Source organism: Artemia sp. Qi Xiang Cuo, chromosome 8, assembly GCF_049724085.1.
Source record: "Artemia sp. Qi Xiang Cuo chromosome 8, ASM4972408v1, whole genome shotgun sequence".
In the NCBI taxonomy this organism is placed as follows: domain Eukaryota; kingdom Metazoa; phylum Arthropoda; class Branchiopoda; order Anostraca; family Artemiidae; genus Artemia; species Artemia sp. Qi Xiang Cuo.
The window spans coordinates 54,363,502-54,381,741 of record NC_142801.1 but is presented as its reverse complement, the minus strand read 5'-3'; the positions used below and the strand labels follow the sequence as shown (position 1 = coordinate 54,381,741).

Genomic DNA, 18,240 nt, shown 5'->3' with positions numbered 1-18,240 from the left:
ATAAATGTGAGAAAGTTCCTGTTTTTTCATTCTCACTGACAACGAACCATAAAACAGACATAAATTGCTGTTGACATCCATAAATGTGAGAAAGTTCCTGTTTTTTCATTCTCACTGACAACGAACCATAAAACAGACATGAATTGTTGTTGACATCAATGAAAAACATCAAATAAATTGACCAACACACATAACCGTCCAAGAAAACATCCATCAATGTGAGAAAATTCATGTTTTTTCAAGTGAGCAAAATTCTGTTTTTCCATTCTCACTGACAACGAACAGACATAAAAACATGCATGAATTATGTAAAAAAGTTGTAGGTGGCAGCAGGGGTGCCCCGTCGGAGTCAATAAGGTCTTTCTACTCATAGCACCCATAATTCGTCTATGGAAGTCGTTTAATATTTTTCACTTGACAAAATTTACCGTCTTATTTCAAAATTTGTATGAGATTTTAGCCAGGATAAGGCCGTACCCAGAGGGGGGGTTAGGGTTGTTTGAACCCCCTCCCCCCCCAAATGTTTGTCTGACTCGTAAAAACGTAAAAAAATGGATATAAACAAATTTTATATGCATTTTTTGAGTTTTTTTTGTGTAAAATCCCCCCCCCCCCTCGAAAACTTTTTTTGATTAAAACACCCTCCGAAAAAAAATCCTGGGTATGGCCTTGAGCCAGGATACACCAGAACAATTATAATTCAATTCTGAAATTCTGTCAATGGATCACTTGAGTTTCACTCCTGTTTACGTTTTGACTTCACTACTTGACCATGTTGGTGTAGGCTTGCTGTTTACAAGTCTCGAAATTACTGGAGATGTCACTTTCCGGAAGATAGAATATCTTGCTAATTTTTCTGGGGTAAAACCAATTTTAAGAGCCCAAAACGCAAGCAAATCAACATCCTTACACACAGTTAAGACAAAAATTGAAACACCTTGTAAAGAAGTAAAAATACTAAATAAATATGAAAATGTCAAGCTTTTATCGAACAAAGCCAATATTCCAAACGTCCATGACAGTCCTAAGATTGTAAATAAGAAGAGGGAAGCTCTTATTTTACTTGCAGTCATGGTATGGGAATTTGTGCGAAGGTTTGACGAATAAAAAATGGCATTTTTAAGAAACATAAAATAGACAATAATATTAACAATCATTACTAAAACCCAAGGAATAAGGACTACATATCGGAAAATTTGACGATCCATCCAGCAACTATCACCTGCTGCTATATAAGTCAAGGGACTCTCGTATTCCTGAATCAGGCCAATTACTACTGGAATCGCAGGCAATCCCCAGCTAAACATATGTGCTTTGGTCATGAACCGTGGAACGTAATTAGGGAGAATATAAACAAATTTTTCATATTGGTGATAAGCTTCAACTAACATCCAGAGAAACGATGAAAGGAGGAAGTAATGAAGCAGAGGAACTACAAAGAAACAATGATAAGGAACTATCATTTCATTCCCCTTTCCGTGGAATGAAACTAATAACAAAACTAGGGCACAAACTAAAGCAAAAGATAGGCTAACTAGTATTCTGATTCCGATATGCTTCTTCCATGGCTTGTACACTATGAAGTTAAAAATCACTGATAAAAGACACACAATTGATAGGCTTGAGCCAACCAAACTTATTAAGTCTAAAATTAATGCATGCTGTCCACAAATCTTTTTACTTGGCAAAAGTCTTGTAAATGCTGTTAAATGATTGCATAGGCAAACATCAAAAACTTCACCATAATTTTCAACTGTATTATTGTAGAAACAGCCATCTTTTGCCCATGCTCCCGAACCACCAATTGCTGGATTCCAGTAAGCACAAATGATGTCACTCCCATTGCATACATTGCTCGTCCTCTTGTAAAAGATCTTGACAGGTTCTTCTAAATTAAATACGGCTTTACCTGGGATCTCTGCCCCAAGTACAGCACTGTCTACTGTTCCGTTATCAATGACAACATATCCCTGATCAGCAATTAAACTATAGTCATAAACTGCTGTAAATACATTTGTATAATTAATAGTGAATAGTGAAGCGTCTGGATATGCTGCAAACGAAACGACTTCACTGAATGACAGATCTTCTGGCAAGAAAATTAGCCCATCTTGCTCGTTGTCAATGTCATACGCAGTGAGTTTTGTCACATTTTTGATGTGGTTCTTCTCAGTAGTTACAGCAAAGCCATAAACTGGTTTCAACTCTGTATATCTTCCTGTCATATGAGCAACATTTGAATCTACGTAAAGAAACTCTTCTTCATCCAAATCAAGGGCAGCTTTAGATAAGAATTCTTCAAAACGACAACATGCTTTAGTGAAGTTGAATAGTTCTTGCGACTGCTGTAGTAAGCTCTTTTCAACATTCAGCACCTAAAAGAGTACCATAAGTCAAAACACTTTGTGGGTAGGATCTGCGCCCTTCTCTCTTATTCTTGTTATTTAATGTATTGTACTGTATTTACAATTTTCCTGTATTGTATACTGTATAATACTGTGTTGTAATGTGTTAAAAAATTTTAATGTATTTCTTTGTCGGTAATTTAAAAACTGACAAAGTGAAAGTTGACCTAAGAGGAGCACCAAAAATCAAAACGTTCTTTGGGTAGGATCTAAATCCTTCCATTTTATTTATTCTTATCTGTTCTAATTTGCAAAGCTGATGCCGAATTCCTCATAATGTAATGTTTTCTAGAAATTTTCCCATGTATTTCTTTTTCGACAATTCACAAGTTGATAAATGCGGATTTTTCTATTACTTCTCCAAACTACTTTTTAATTTACATTAAACAGTCGATGTTATAGTATTATATTTTTATCCCTGTAAATATAAATCTTTGTCTCACCTGTAATTTAGGAAAACAATGTTTTTGGCAATCTTCTGGATCATTGTCTTTCTAAACTAGCGGTAATAACAACAAAATTCCTAACTAATATTATTAACCTAACTTATTTTGATATTGCTGTGATTTGTTTTTCGGCAATTTACAAGTTGATAAATGCGGATTTTTCTATTACTTCTCTAAATTACTTTTTAATTTACATGAAACAGTCAATTTAACAGTATTATATCTTTATTATTATAAATATAAATCTTTGTCTCGCCTGTAACATTAGAGAAAAATATTTTTGGCAATCTTCTGGATCCTTGTTTTTCTAAACTAGCGGTAATAATAATAAAATTCTTCACTAATATTTTTAGCCCAAGTTATTTTAATATTGCTGTGATTTCTTTATCGCCAATTTACCAGTTAAGTACGGATTTTTCTAGTACTTCTCTAAATTACTTTTTAATTTACATGAAACAATCGATATTACAGTGTTATATCTTTATTATCAGAATCAGAATCATTTTAATGAAAACAGCTGTCATAGACACATTAAAAAAAATGCACTAAAAGGCGCTGTTTTTTACATGAAAACTTTTTTACGAAAAAGGAACAAAGGAGTTACTAAGTCTGTTTGTGCGGCACGAGACGGGCATAAGTTTGCTTTTGCTTCTGGTATTTGCGCGGACGGGCATTTTAGGTGGTAATATTGTCCTATGTACTGGAATAGACAATAAAAACTGGCAAAAACGAATCCTCAGCTGAAAACGGCGATCGCGAAGGCTTGGTATTTCAAGTGAGTTCAGAGCGGAGCTGTAATCTACATATTTGTCGCAAAGAATGATCTTTACAGCTCGTTTCTGGATCCCCTCCAAATCATCACTTAATTAATCTATGTGATGAACTTGTGGGCCCCAGACGGGACACGCATATTCAAGGATGGGTCGAATAAAAGTGAGGTGCGCTGTTTTCAGCTGATACACTGGAAAACCTAGGCGGCGCATCGCCACCAGTGTCCGCTTAGCATAATGTCCCTTCTTAACCAGCTCTTGTACATGAATAGAGAACGAACAGTCCACACTAACGGTGACGCCCAAGATAGTCGCACACGAAGCAGAAGGGAACAAAGTCGCGGGGTAGGTAAAATCGCGTTTAAGTGGGTTCAACCTCAAAAGCTTTGATTTATTCTCATTAATTTGAAGACTGTTCGCAGTACACTGTGATTTAAACTGATCGAAAAAATTTGGGTCGAACTGGGCTACAGCTTGCGAATCCTTTACGTGGTATTTAAGAAGCACAGACAAATCATCGACGAATTTAAAACGATCGTCAAAGTCAGAAAGCACATAGTTGATAACAGCCAGGAAAAGAAGAGGTGCTGACTTGGTACCTTGAGGGCCCCACATGTAATTTCCACCCATTCCGATTCAATATCACCGTGAAAAAGGGCGTACACTTTTTGATACCTGTGACGTAAGAAATCAACTACTAATTGGAGGATGTGCTTACGGGCACCCATTGACTTGAGATTCTGGGCGGCAAGAGGGTGCTTAATCAAATCAAATGCCTTTCGGTAGTCTACCAGAAGTAAATCTACAAACGAGCTTCCAAACTCCAACCATTCAACTACTAGGTGATAAAGCCGTACTAAATAAACAGACGTGCTGCATCCCTTCAAACAACCATACTGGAAAGGGTCAAGTGACGGTGAAATGTCCGTGAGAAGTTCACGATATATGAAAGATTCTGCAACTTTAGCAAAGTTCAGTGTGATCGAAATAGGTCTTAACTGATCACATTTCTTAGGTCCTTTATAAATATAAATCATTGTCTCGCCTGTAACTTAAAGGAAAATATTTTTGGCAATCTTCTGGATCGTTATCCGTCTAAATTAGCTGTAATAGCAAAAAAATCTTCACTAATATTATTAACCTAACTTCTTTTAATATTCCTGTGAAAGTCTTTTGAAATTTAGCTTTGTTCAGTTGGTTAAAATTGGTTTCAAGTTTAATTTTTTCCTCATTTACTTCCAACATGCCCAGCTTTTAAGGATTTTTTTTGTGAAAAACTTTCTAACATAGTTCTAAAAAAAAGTCCAGACCATACTGAAACAATGGATAGAAAAATTGGGAAAACTCATAAAGGGGCCTAAAAAGTAAGAATTTTATTGTTATTGTAGCCAATCTAGCAGGAAATTAGCCCAACAAGATTAATAATTTTTATAACTATCTTAAAGGTTATCTGACTGGAAGTCCAGAGCATCTTTTTATTAAATTTAAGCAAGCAACGGACAAAAGAGCACTGCTCAGAGCACTTTTACCAAAGAGTCTTCAATCAAATGCGTTCGTTTTCGTTAATACTTTTACGGCTTCAATTAATAAAATTTCGTAACCACAGAGAAGGCAAAGACACTGGCCACTTAATCACTGATCAATTTTGTGGTTAGGTGACACTCGGTAGAGGGGGTATCTAAACCACCAGAAAAACATTTGAATTTTATAATAAATAGAATAAATTATAAGAATAGTTCTATGATTACAAGAATCTCAACTACAGTAAATTATAAGAATATCAAGATTTCGGGGAGAGACAGAAGATGTAATCCCGCTGCCTCTTGCGCTCACACCCAGTCGATCCTAATTTTATTTTAAGGATCCTTATTTTAGACTCTTATTTGAGAGCCAAGACATGTGGCAAGTGCACAAGAACCTATTTTGGAAAAGGGATTCGAGGGTGGGGCAATTTTAAACAGCGCAAAAGTATTCCAATTATATGGTAATATAAGAAATTTTTTGAAAGTTAGCAAAAATCCCGGTATTTCGAGAAGAAAGACAGGCATAAGCCCAAAGCGCAGCCCTTGACTCGCACCTGCATTGTCCTACTCTTACTTTAAGAAATGGCATCAATTAAGGGATGGGGCAGGTGGGTACTTGTCCCCTTGAATTTTTTGTCCCGGTTAGATTTTGAAGAATTCATTTTTTAATATTCTCACTGAAAAATGTCTTTTTTTTGTTTTTGTTAAAATAAAAAAAAACGACCCCCTCCCGTTGAATGTTGAAAAAAGCATTTTGCCCCCGCCCCCCTCAAGTAATTATCTGGAATTAACGCCACTGATTTTAAGAGATCTATTATTTTATTTTTAGTCATATTTTGGTGAATTTTCTCTAAACCTTTCTAACACCTTTTAATTTATTGACAGTGATCCAGAATTAGGGACCGAAATGCATCTTACACTATAAATCGCTATTTTTAAGATTCAAGTGTCCTGGTCTTTAGAGTGAAGACTGATACTCAATTCTATCGAAATTCTAACATACCCTAACATTATAAAATCTAAAATTTTCCCCCGTGGAGTCCCAAATCAGTGTCAGAACCCTGGACACAGAGCCACCAGGAGCCAGGGTCATATTACAGGGGAAAACATTTTCAATAGTCAATCTACCATTTTGTCAGTTTTGTAGGAAGGTTGCTATAGCTGTTTTTTTACACTAGGGAGGAGATACTTAGTTCCTGTATAAGAAACACTGCCGAATCACGCTGATATGTCACAGCAGAGGTTTTGAGCCGTGTAAGTTGTGTACTACACGCCCTAATCTCCCATTTAATCCTACTATAGCTAGGTTTCCAGTTTTATTAGGGGATCAGAAGGGAATGGCTGCATAATTTAAATTACTAGTACTATTACTACTACAACTAACAACTCACTGCAGCACCAAACCACCTGGGTCCAACAAAGCTACGAGCGCTCCCCCTCCATCACAATATAATTACCAATATAATTATCATAATTTAAAATTATACTGAATACCAGAATTGTTGGTATTGATAGAAAACTTCCTGTTAAAATGTAACGTTTTCTTATTACTCATAATGCTAGTATACCTCTTAACTAAATCACGAAAATTGATTATGACTAAAGTATAAACATGAACTTCACACAAAATTTAATTCCAAATTCTAGTAACTGGAGGAGTTATTTGACATTTTGAAACTTGTAATTCTCTTCGGTGGTCTATGGAATTGGGCTTTCTCCAACTAATTTAATGTCAGCCGGAGTCGGATGTTTCTAGACTCACAATTTCCATAAAGCTACATTGAGAAGCTTCAGATTAATTAAATTTACCTTGAGCTGATAACACATGAGCGACTGATAGCATATGGTTATTCTTTTATAGGTATTAACAATAAGGTATACGGATGAGCCAACTGTCTAATTTTGGTTATCTAATCATACAGATTGAAAATCGTGGGTGATTTTGGCAATGGAATCACCGCTGTCCCCCTCCCCAGAATTATTTTGCTTTCTCCCTGTGTTTTTAAAATACCCTTTTCGGGTAAATTGGAAAAACTGAAGAACAAAAACAAAATTGCCTCACTAAATTTTGAACAATACACGTTTGCCCCCCCCCCTAACTTTCGCGAATTGACGCCACTGGATTCCAGTTCAAACAGGCGTAACATGGGTACCGTTCTTCTAAAAAGACGGCATTGTAAGAAGGTAGGGAGGGGTTTCGAATGGACTACGGGCACAATTTGTGCCTCTATTAATACAAATTGAAAATAATTACGCTGCTCGACTTCAAACAAAGGTACAGCACGTCTGCTCAAAAGCTGGTAGGCAGAGGGAGAGGGGAGCGGAGGGGCCACTGGCCCATTTAAGGTCGCCAATTACACAGATTAATGGCTTCGTCGGCTATATAATGTGTATTCTTCCCGCAAAGGAAAGGCGAATTAAGGTCACTCAAACCACACTATTTGGTGACTATAGTATTCTAAGGTCTTTAAGTATCAGTCATTAGTCATATTTATTTTATGGTAGTCTTAATAACCCCTGTGTACCATAAATAAGACTTTGAGAATTTAATTAAACCAAAAAATATTTCTTGGAAAATTATCGTTAAATACTTCAAATTCATTAATTAATTTGTTCGCATATACGATCATTAGGTCAGTGTTTGCACAGTTGAAGATCTGCAACTGCGCTTCAACACCTCATGGGTGTTCGCACAGTTGAAGATCTGCAAGAGCGCTACAACGCCTCATGGGTGTTCGCACAGTTGAAGATCTGCAACTGCGCTACAACACCTCATGGGTGATCACACAGTTGAAGATCTGCAACTGCGCTACAACACCTCGTGGGTTGAAATTTAGGACTTTGGATGGTAGGCTGGTTGGAATATTAATAGGTTTCTTTTGATTTACGAATTAAAACTTTTTTTATGGCTCACACTATTTGTACAAATTTAGATAAAAACTGCACAAACTCAAATTGTGTCTAAGCCAAGGACCACCCCTTACCCCGGCTCCCAGCCTCCTGGAATCTGCCACTAACATTTTCTCTAGTTAAAAGCACAAAGCTGATTTCCAGTGATCGTCAAGATTGTGGATATGGATTTGAAAGTTACAACTAGAATAGAAGTATTCAAACAGTTCGCGGTAAGTAAACTCCAAGTACGGAACTACGAGGGCTAATAGTAGCGAAAGCACTGAAAAAAGGAGTCTTGACAAAAATATATACATCAAAAGAACGGGCTTTTTAGGATACTCAAAACACATAAAATTCATAAAGTTTAATGTTACCTATCAAAAATGTGCGCCTGAGAAAATTTTCGTTATTTTCGGAGAAGGGGAAAACATCCCCTAAAGGGCAAGTGATCTTTGTCTTAATTTAACTTTAAAGTTATTTGTCTTAATTCTATAACAACGACAGCTCAAACATAAAGGCCGTTGATTTAAAATAAGAAATATTTTTAAAGGCCTATAAAACTTTAGCGCAAAGAGAAAGGGTTTGAGGAAGGGGTGGCTCCCCTCGTATACAGAATAAATTCTGTTCGTTTCAAGCTGTACTTTTGTGTGAGAATTTTTTTTTTTTATCTAATTGATAACCACAAGACCCACTACCTTGCTATAGAGAAAAGTGGTCAAAATGAAATCAAGGATACTTAAATTTTGCCTTTATGATCAGAGTAATTGCCTTTCGATGACCTAGAGGATCGGAGGAAGACCAATTTTCACAGCTGATATTACTTGCAATTTCCATATTTCCATATTTCTCTTTTCATCACAATGGTTTTAGGGTTTTATTTTCAATGAAAATTCTCCCAGAAAAAGTACAAATTGAAAATGGCTTTGGTGTCACAAAAAACCTCAACAGAGCATACTTTATCGAGACCATAGATGGCGTAAGTTTTCAACTGGGAAAACAAGGTAATCCAGTTGGATTACAGCAATTCAATTCTCAGGTATACACATTTTTAGGCTAAAAATATTTAGCCTAGATAGACTTCTGAACATAAAAATCCACTCATACTCTTTTAAAAATTGTATTCTATGTATCAATGAATTAGGTAACAGCAATAATACGGAAATGAAATACTAGACGTAGATATTTAGAAATTAATTCTTAGCCCCCTGTGCGGGGCATCCCTTTATTTCTATGATTGGTGTATGGTTTTCCTCCCAAAATAATTTGGGGTAGTTAGGTCTAGGGTACAATTTCTGTGGTTCTCAGCCAAAGTCTTGAAAGAGTATTATGGTTTTTTCCTATTCAGAAGTATCTCAAGCCACCAAAAAGTGTGCTCTTGCCCCGGATTTCATAAAACCTTTTGGGAGGAGATTCCTTTCTCTGTGGGCATAAAGACATTTAAACTACACCTAAACACAGCTTAAATGCATTTAAAATACAAGCCTAACACAGCTAAATACAGCTAAGTACATTTAACTAGCTACATAGCCTACCTTTGACAAGATTTCGAAGCCAATTTTAACTTCAGATTTATCAACTGAAGTATATTTCTGGAAAATACTTCCAACGGTTTGCATATGATTTAAATCTGGTCTCCATGATTCTATAACTTGCAGAAGTTTAACCAATTTAACGTCTTCATCGTTGTCAAGGGTATCCCATATCTCCTTTAGCTTGGTACTTGTCTCATCCGTTTCACTTGTGGGGCATAGTGAATGCAAACGTTTAGACGGGATTTCCTTGAAAATTACGGAGAACACTAAACATATAGCGACTGAAGTCGTTTTTGTTTACAGTTTTTTTCTAAGAAATACTTGTACAAATACATAAAGTTTGTCTCTATGCTCTTGACAGATCTGGTTGGTAAATTTGTGTTGATTTTTTTTTATCTTTTTCTTATTCAGAAATTTTTGTACATGCTAAGACAAAACAAGCCCTTTTCTTAGGCTCAGAAAAACACCTGTCAAATATGATTTTTTTTTCAAACATTAAACCCCAAACACTTATTTAGTGTCAGTAGGTTAAATGTTGAAAATGTTCTTTTTAGGGTGTTTCTACCAATTAAATTGGCAGACACTAATTACTTGAATGTAATGTTCATATTTTTTCTATGCTTATCTGTAAACTATTTAGGGTTATTCATATCGTAGGTTTATTTGAATCTATAGTTCTAATAGGACGTATCATTACATGTAGAATTATATGAAGCAATTCCATTATATTTAGTCCAATTCTAAATTCCAATTCGATTTTACCATTGAGCTAGAAACCACCATTTATTAAAATTTGTTGATAGTGCCAGTTCCGCCCAATTCCCACAGTAAGAGCTGCTGACGAAATTTCAGTAGCAAAAAGTTTCGCAGGATTTAGTACAGATTAATATAGCCGTATACTGCTAAATTGGTGCCAAATTTGAACTGGAACACCACTAAGCATGTCAAATTATCTTTGAAGTTACTTTCAACTTCTGCAACTAGTTAGAAATGTAAATAAGATATGTGAAAATATTTAAATAAAGATTTTTGAAAAAAATTCCTTTCCAAATATAAGTAAATAGCTACAAAATAAAACTAAACGAATAGAAATGCTTCTTTACATTGATATTTGACAAGTGTTTTCCCGAGAAAAAAACAACCTGAAATACAACAAATATACAGACACTACCATTACTAATAACAATCAAAATTATACGTCATCCGTGAAAATGGTCTAGTCATCTTAATCTTTCTTTAACCTCATCATTGATTCGGGACAATCAAAAAATTCTATTAAGAATCCGGATTGGCTCAAGTTGGCAAAGTCTCGGTATTTGTAAAATCTTATTGCTTTTGAGCTCGGAAAGTGGGAACTTCTAAGATATGGGAATATAGGGAGGTGGCCACGTTTCAGAGCCATAGTTGATCATTGTCATTGCCGGGGATTTTAATATCCTACTCTTACTTGGAAGAATTATTTTTCTATTCTTCCACTTATTTTTCAACTGCAAATAAAACACCCTGCGCCTTGGATATTCTACTTTTTATATCTTCACTGCACCCACCATTATTTCTAAAAATACTACCCGGGTAATGAGTAATGGACTCTTACAAAATGTCTTTTTGTTTTAGTTTCCTTTCGTTTTCAATATTATATTTGAGGATATTCTAAATTGGCGGAGGTTACCACCCCCTCCCCCTTCAATCCTTGCTCCATAGTTCCTCTTTCTCATGACGTTGCTGTGAGAATAAGGGATTATTAAGGTGTAATTTATTTGTACAACTAAATAGAATTGTACTAAACATGAAGTAGACTGCCACTCCCATCAAACATTTTTTATGTCAAAGTTCAACTTTTACCGCAATGCTTAAGTGGTTCAACGTTTCCGTTTTCCGTCAAAATAAACATTTCCGTAATAAAAAAGAAGCTATTGTATCTTGTACTCTAGACTCCGTATTGCACCTTCAGTCTGAAAATTAGTCTGTGAATGAAGAGAGGTAAGAGAGAATTCTCCAACTTTTATTGTGACCTAAAAAATCTCTAGCAGAAATCCAGAAAATACAGGCCTAGAAATTAATTTTTCAGGTTTGGGCCCGCTCTACTCACCATCACACAAAGAGATTCATTGATTTCCCCTTTAATGCTTTAAAGGTAGGCAACAATGCACCACATGGGAGGAGGAACGATAGTAGCAATATTTGTCCAATCCTTTCCTTGTCCTTTTTTTTAAATTTAGATATTAGCTACGACGTAAAAAATTTTTTTTGCCATCTCCCCCTAAAAACTATTGAGGTGGATGTTTTTAGGGTTTCTTAGGGGTACTCGATGGTAATCAGGCACGTTGAATTTTATGGCATGACTTTCATGAGCATCACGCTCTTCCTTGGGAGTATTTTCTCCCTTTTTCTAGAATTATGCAAAATGTTTTTATTATGATAACTTTTGACGGATAAAACTAAAAATGATGGCTCTTATTTTTTCGAATCAATATTAAGATCTTACAATTGCTATTTGAGGAATTCCTCTTTACTTTACCCTAACTGAAACGGGATTCCGTTTCCTTCCACGAAACGGAATCTTACTAAAATCCAAGTTTAAAAGTATACTTACTTCCATTTGCTCCCACTTTGCACCATATATCTCATTTCCTCCACATCTGCGCCTGTATTTTTTCTTAGCTTTACATACACCATCTTCAACAGCAAATTGGTACAATGGAGTTTCAACGAATCTATACAAGTTGTCATTCTCAGTTTCAATTATCTCTGGACACCCGAAAGAAGGGCGAATATAATCTACTGTAAGTCCTTCTGTAACAGAGCAATTGTAAGTAATAATATTGTCGCCTTTATAATGTGTTATTTTTCCATTTCCTTTAATTTTGATTCTACCCCCCCATTCTTCAGTAACATCGCATTTTTCAGTAGCCAAATTTGGAACCTCTTCATGGTAGATGGTATCCTTGTGAATATCCTTAAGGAATCTTGAAAGTTGAAATATTTTTATAGAAAAAATAGCGTTTGACATGAATACTGATTCCAAGAAACAGTTTAATGTCCTTTCCATAACTGTGTGTGTTTTAGTGCAAGGTTTCAAACTTGCTGAAAAAGTGGTTTTTTCTCTTTCAGATATCAAAAAATTTAATTGGCGGTTTTCAAGATTTGTTTTTTCCAAAATATTTATTAACCTCACTGAAAAGGGAAAATTTATGTTGCGACACGAAAAATACTGACAATATGCATTGTGTAAACGTTTCAAAACAGCCTGTTCGAAGACTCCAAAACCGTTTTCTAATATTTCGTCATACTCTCTATCGGAGACAAGTTCTACTCTAAGAGAATAAGTTCTATCAAAATTAAAGGCCACATAGTTTGACAAAATTAGCCTTCTAGAAGGTTCAAACCAATATTCACAGTAGAAAATAGATGCTTCGGTGGTATCAATAAGAACTTGAAGCTTGTCATTAGATCCAGGTGAGCCAGAATGTAAGAGATTTCCATTTTGGTAGCATCTTAATCCTAGTCCTTTATCGCATGTTTGACCAGAAAAAACTACTGAATCTGTGCCAAGATCACATTCAACATCTGTCTCCATCTCAAATTTTGGGTTTATTAAATGCACAGATAGAAAAGAGTTAAAGCCTAGATTTTCGATATTTATTTGAACACGATGAGTTGCCTCTGGTTCAACCTTCATTTCGCACAAATAGCTGTTTAATGCTTTATAAGGATCATAAGCTAAAACAAATCCATTTTGATCAACAGCTCCATATATGTGATGCTTTTTTATTGTGCAGGCTGCCTCAAAGGGAATCCATGATGTCGGAGAACAGGCAGATGCCGGAGAGTTGCTCCAACAAAACGCTGGAAGAGTGAAATTATTGGTGACGTTTCTCTGCCTTAAGCCCACCCAGGCGGGACTAGCAGTGCTTTCTGCAGATTGGACTAATTGATATGCAACTGAATAAAGACTAATATCATCTAAAGCGGCTAATTGACCGCCTTGAGCTTTGCAAGACCTTGCAGCCTCGTGCCACGTTACTGAAGACCCTGAATTTAAAAGCCTCAAACATTTTTTTCGTCCTGGTATGAGCCTGTGAGTCCACCATTCTTTCGGACAGGAATGCTGTATCAAATCTTTTGCAGGTAGCACAAATGTAGATACGCAACCACAATTGGAACATGTTTGAATCTAAAAAAAAAAGGAGATAAAGTTTGCTCTAAATAAATAAATAATTAAACAAACAAAATAACATTAAGGCAAACACTGTTATACCTCTCCAAAGAGTTTTACCTCCAAAGTTCTGGAAAACAATAAAATGTAAAAATCTGGCTATATACGTCAAGGGACACACGACGGTCGTTTTTTACTAACCTCCGACTGTCCATCAAGAAACAATGGTTAACAAAAACAGTGGTTTTATTACCATATGTCAGGCACCATCAAGGTTACTACTTTCATAATCACCTTGACGATTGAGATATTTGTCGTATCTGTGCAAAGGCTAAGTAATACCCTCTGCATAAAAAGCTTCCGCAAATGATTTGAAAGAAGTTGTGACGTTTGTTCGAGCTCCTTGTCACTTTCGAAGCAGTGCATTTAAAACAATTTCCTGTAATTCAATACTTATTCTTCTGTTCTGAATAGCTCTTCGTAGATGCCACAAAGTTTTGCAGTAGGAATCTGCAACAATAGTTATCCCCATCTGCATAGACTCCACAAATAATGCACCTTTTTAGCCCCAAAAACAGCTGGCATAACCTTGCAGTTGTTGGTTGTTTCCTTGAATTTTACGGGTTGGGGAAATTTGTGTTCTTCCATTGTTGTACATGAGAACCTACCATATGCAAAGTTACAGCGTAGCCCTGAATTTGACTCCAGTCATTTCCCTGAATTGAAGAGATACCCCAGAGGACAGACTTCCTAGCCGACAAGAACCTTAAAGAAATCGTCATAACTAATGAGAGGGTCAAGCTTTCTAGAATGGGTGAGGCTTTTACTCGAAAATATTAATTACTTTGGAGGATCATCAATGTCAACAAACACGCGTCAGTAGCTGAAATGACGATTTAAAAAAACAGTAAATCAACATCTCACAATATAATAAATAGTAGAAGAAACTGCGATATTAATATATCATTGTCATAGGGGTTTAGCCTATAATTTGTGACTGTGCTGTGTAGCCACTAAATTTACATATAAAAAAATTTTTTTTACATATGTGTTTTAAAGTAAAAGAAAGTATTAAACTTTGACGAAAATCAAAGACTATATACATATAGGTTAGATTTAAAAATTGTCAAGGCAAATTCCCATGTTTTCAAAGCCCTTAACTAATACCTTAACCTCTATTCTCAAGTATAGTGGCTTCGAAGTATCACGCAGCGCTCCAAAAATTAGTCTATTAGGAATCACGCAGCGCTCCAAAAAATAGTCTATTAAGAATCAACTAAAAAAAAGTAAGTTTTGTCCTGGCACCTATAATGAAAACGATCCCTGAATAATTCTGATTTGAAAAAGATGTAACATATCCATATATGCGTCGGAGGGAAGGATTTCAGTCTTTTCGATCGACAAAGTTCGAAAAAAACAACGTGTGCCACAAGATAAAAAAAATCAGCCCCGAGATGATCCCACGACGAATCGGGTAAATATATCATTTTACTTCATCGCAAGCCTTCTCTTTCTTCTATTTTTCAATTTATTTTTTCTACTCAGGATAAAATAGCTTCTAAAAAGATTAAGATTCAACACATCAAGTCAATAGAAAAGAATTAGAATATCTTAAAAGCCCAAAACTGCAAAACATTGGTGGTTCTCAACCCGGAAGGAGCTTTGGGAAAATGTGCTGAATGAAAAGGGCAGTCTTTTTTAAATACAATAAATATTGTTCTAATTTTTTCAGAAAATACCTTTTTCAGAAAAAAACTTTTATTTTTCAAGGACCTTATTACACCGTCTATTCATATTCGTCACGTAATGTTTACATCTCTGCTTTTCAAAATTTTTCACAGTTATGTTGACTCAACCCAATTGATAGACTCTTTAAGTCAGCCATCCAGGCTTCACAAGTTAACACTTGAAAAAACTCATCAAGATATGAATTTTTTATAGGTCAGGCTTTATTTATTATACACTAAATAATAGTAATAATTTTTCTCTTAAGTAACGTAACAGCTGCACCATACCATTTTTTGTACCCAAAGTGATTTATTTATGCTCCGCTTTTTCAGCGTTACATAAAATAATTAAACTCAAATGTTACAAAGTTATAGGACTCTAATATAAAATTCAGTGCATTTTAAGTAGAACCATAATGTAAGCTTTCGAAAAGCATAAATGATATATTTCCTTGAAAAACCCCATTTGTATCAGCGTCGTATGAAAAGCTAAGCATACAGAATATAGTAAAAACTATCATCGTTCACGCATGTGGCATGATGCAATGATGCATTGAATATGATCTATGGTTTGTAAGCTTAAGATTAATGGCCTACAACTTTTTGTTCCCATAAGAGAAAACGAAAAAGAAAAAAAATCAACAAGAGCAAATGGAAAAACTAAAAATATTCCGACCAAGATGTCGCTCAATATTCCCCAGTTCATAAAGAAGAAAAATATAAAATAGAATAAAATTTGTAAAATGAAAGAAAACCAATGAGAGCAAAGGGAGCAATGAAACTTGAAGTGAAGATAAAGAGAAAGTAGCCGGTAAAACTTAAATCAGCTATTCGCTACCCGGGCCAGGGCTTGTTGGATCTAATATTTGGGCAGCTGTTCGCTAATTTTGGTATCCATTCATTTTAAAGGTATCTCAAAATAGGGTTGCTGAATGCAGTTCTCAGGAAAATCAATAAAGTAATTTAGATGGCAGAATAGTGCACACGGGTTACTAATAAGATGATTGGATTCTACAGAAGTGAACTGTATACTGGAATATAGAAGAAAATAGTGTACATGTCTCCGTTGACGCATTACTTCCGCAACACCCACCTCCAAGACCCAAAAATATAAATTCATAAGAGTTAAATTTATATTTTTGCTGGAATATATTTTCGTTTGTATATAGGGGGATACTGTTTTATCGTCTATTTTGTACATTGCTTTTTAAAGATCACTGGAATTACCTAGCTGTTATATTGAATTATATACCTTTGGGTTCCAAAATCAACATAATGCAATCCCGGGTAAATCCAAGGATAGCACCGACCTGGGGTACCTTAGGACGTATTTGGGCGAGGACCAAGAGTGATTGAGTAAATCTAGTCAAAGGATACAAAATGTCATCAAGTGGTCAAAAGCTGTGCCTCATGGACAAAGTAGTTCACTCCCACTCATTATCTGTAATATAAAAGAGCATCTTCGATGGCGTGACCGCATACTAAGAATGGACAAAGACCGCAATCACTAACGAAGTCTTTATATGAATAAATAAAAAGGTAAGGAAAGGACCAAGCAGCTCAGATCAGGCTATCATAGTATCGGAAAAAGGTGGTATTCCAAAGAATTTTTCTTGGGAAGTAGCTAAAGCAGAAGACACAAACACGGTAGGACAGAGGGGGATGTGCATTGGCCAGTATTCTGGCCTCGAGAGAATGATAAATTTGGGCAAAAATGAATAGATTGATTTAGCCCCTCCAAGATGTTTTAGTTTATCACCTTATCGCAATTTTTCTGTTGAAGTAGGGCCTATCCAAAAGCGACTTAATCATATTAGGGGGAACTTTACGGAGGTTTTTATAACACTACCATGACAATGACGAAAAAAAGGGGAAAAACAAACACTTTTTTAGACGTAGAGAAAAGACAAAAATACAAAAGAATAAAATAAGACCGTAGGGGTAAGGGAGGTAGAGCACCTTCAGGATTAACAGTTTCTACTGCACTGAAACACATAATCAGCTTATTGGAGAATAGATATTGCCACAGGTAATCAAGCCGTTCACTTGTAGTAAATAGCAAGAATAATAGTAACCGAAAATATTGAAAAAAATATGCCTATTTTTATGCATATTTTATTTTTTAGTCAATTTTATACGCTCATTCTAAAAACTTGAATTTTATTTAAGCTTACAGACACCTATCAAAAGCTATTAGCATAAGAGAGCGTATGTGCTTTTACAAAAAGGGGATGTATATCTCCCGAAAGGGGTACCATCTTGGTGAAAATGACAATATCAAATTCAAAATGCCTGAGAGATTTAACACAAACAGATATAATTGTAGATCTCAGGTGGCTAGTGCCCTCTCATAACCCCCCCCCCCCCTTTTAACACCCTCATCCCACTCCTTACGTTGAAGTTCAACTTGCACTTTACTAATAGCTTATTAGATCTACTTACGATAAACAATTTAAAAACAGGCAGAAATTGAATGAAGTTATTTTTTTAAGAGAGAAGAGTTGGACTTTAAACCGAAAAAAATCATCAACTATCATCAATATAAGCCGGCCTTTACCCCTTCAACGTCCCCCTCCATAGTCTATAGGCCTACGCTTTTACTAAATAAGCTCAGTAGAATGAGGCAAATATTGCCGGTTGGCAATTTTAAGCGTTTCATTTAGCTATTGCCTTTCATAACATTTTAACTCGATTCTCTTTTCCCATTTTTTACTTTCTGAAACTCAAATATGCTTAAATGATAATGAAGCAAGAACACTTAAATAAGCACTTTGAACTTTAAATTAAAA

At 35.5% G+C, this 18,240-nt stretch overlaps 1 protein-coding gene across 1 annotated transcript in view; it reads right to left on the bottom strand.

The window, feature by feature from the left end:
* Nucleotides 1–318: 318 nt before the first annotated feature.
* The window catches only part of LOC148949572 (uncharacterized), a 91,029-nt gene continuing 73,107 nt past the window's right edge, over nucleotides 319–18,240 (bottom strand). Inside the window, exons 4-6 of the mRNA XM_089092730.1 lie at nucleotides 12,162–13,742; nucleotides 9,569–9,814; nucleotides 319–2,375 (exon numbers count right to left, since the gene is read on the bottom strand). Of these exons, the coding sequence (XP_088948856.1) occupies nucleotides 747–2,375; nucleotides 9,569–9,814; nucleotides 12,162–13,742 (3,456 nt within the window). The 3' untranslated portion in view covers nucleotides 319–746. The remainder of the gene's footprint in view (nucleotides 2,376–9,568; nucleotides 9,815–12,161; nucleotides 13,743–18,240) is intronic.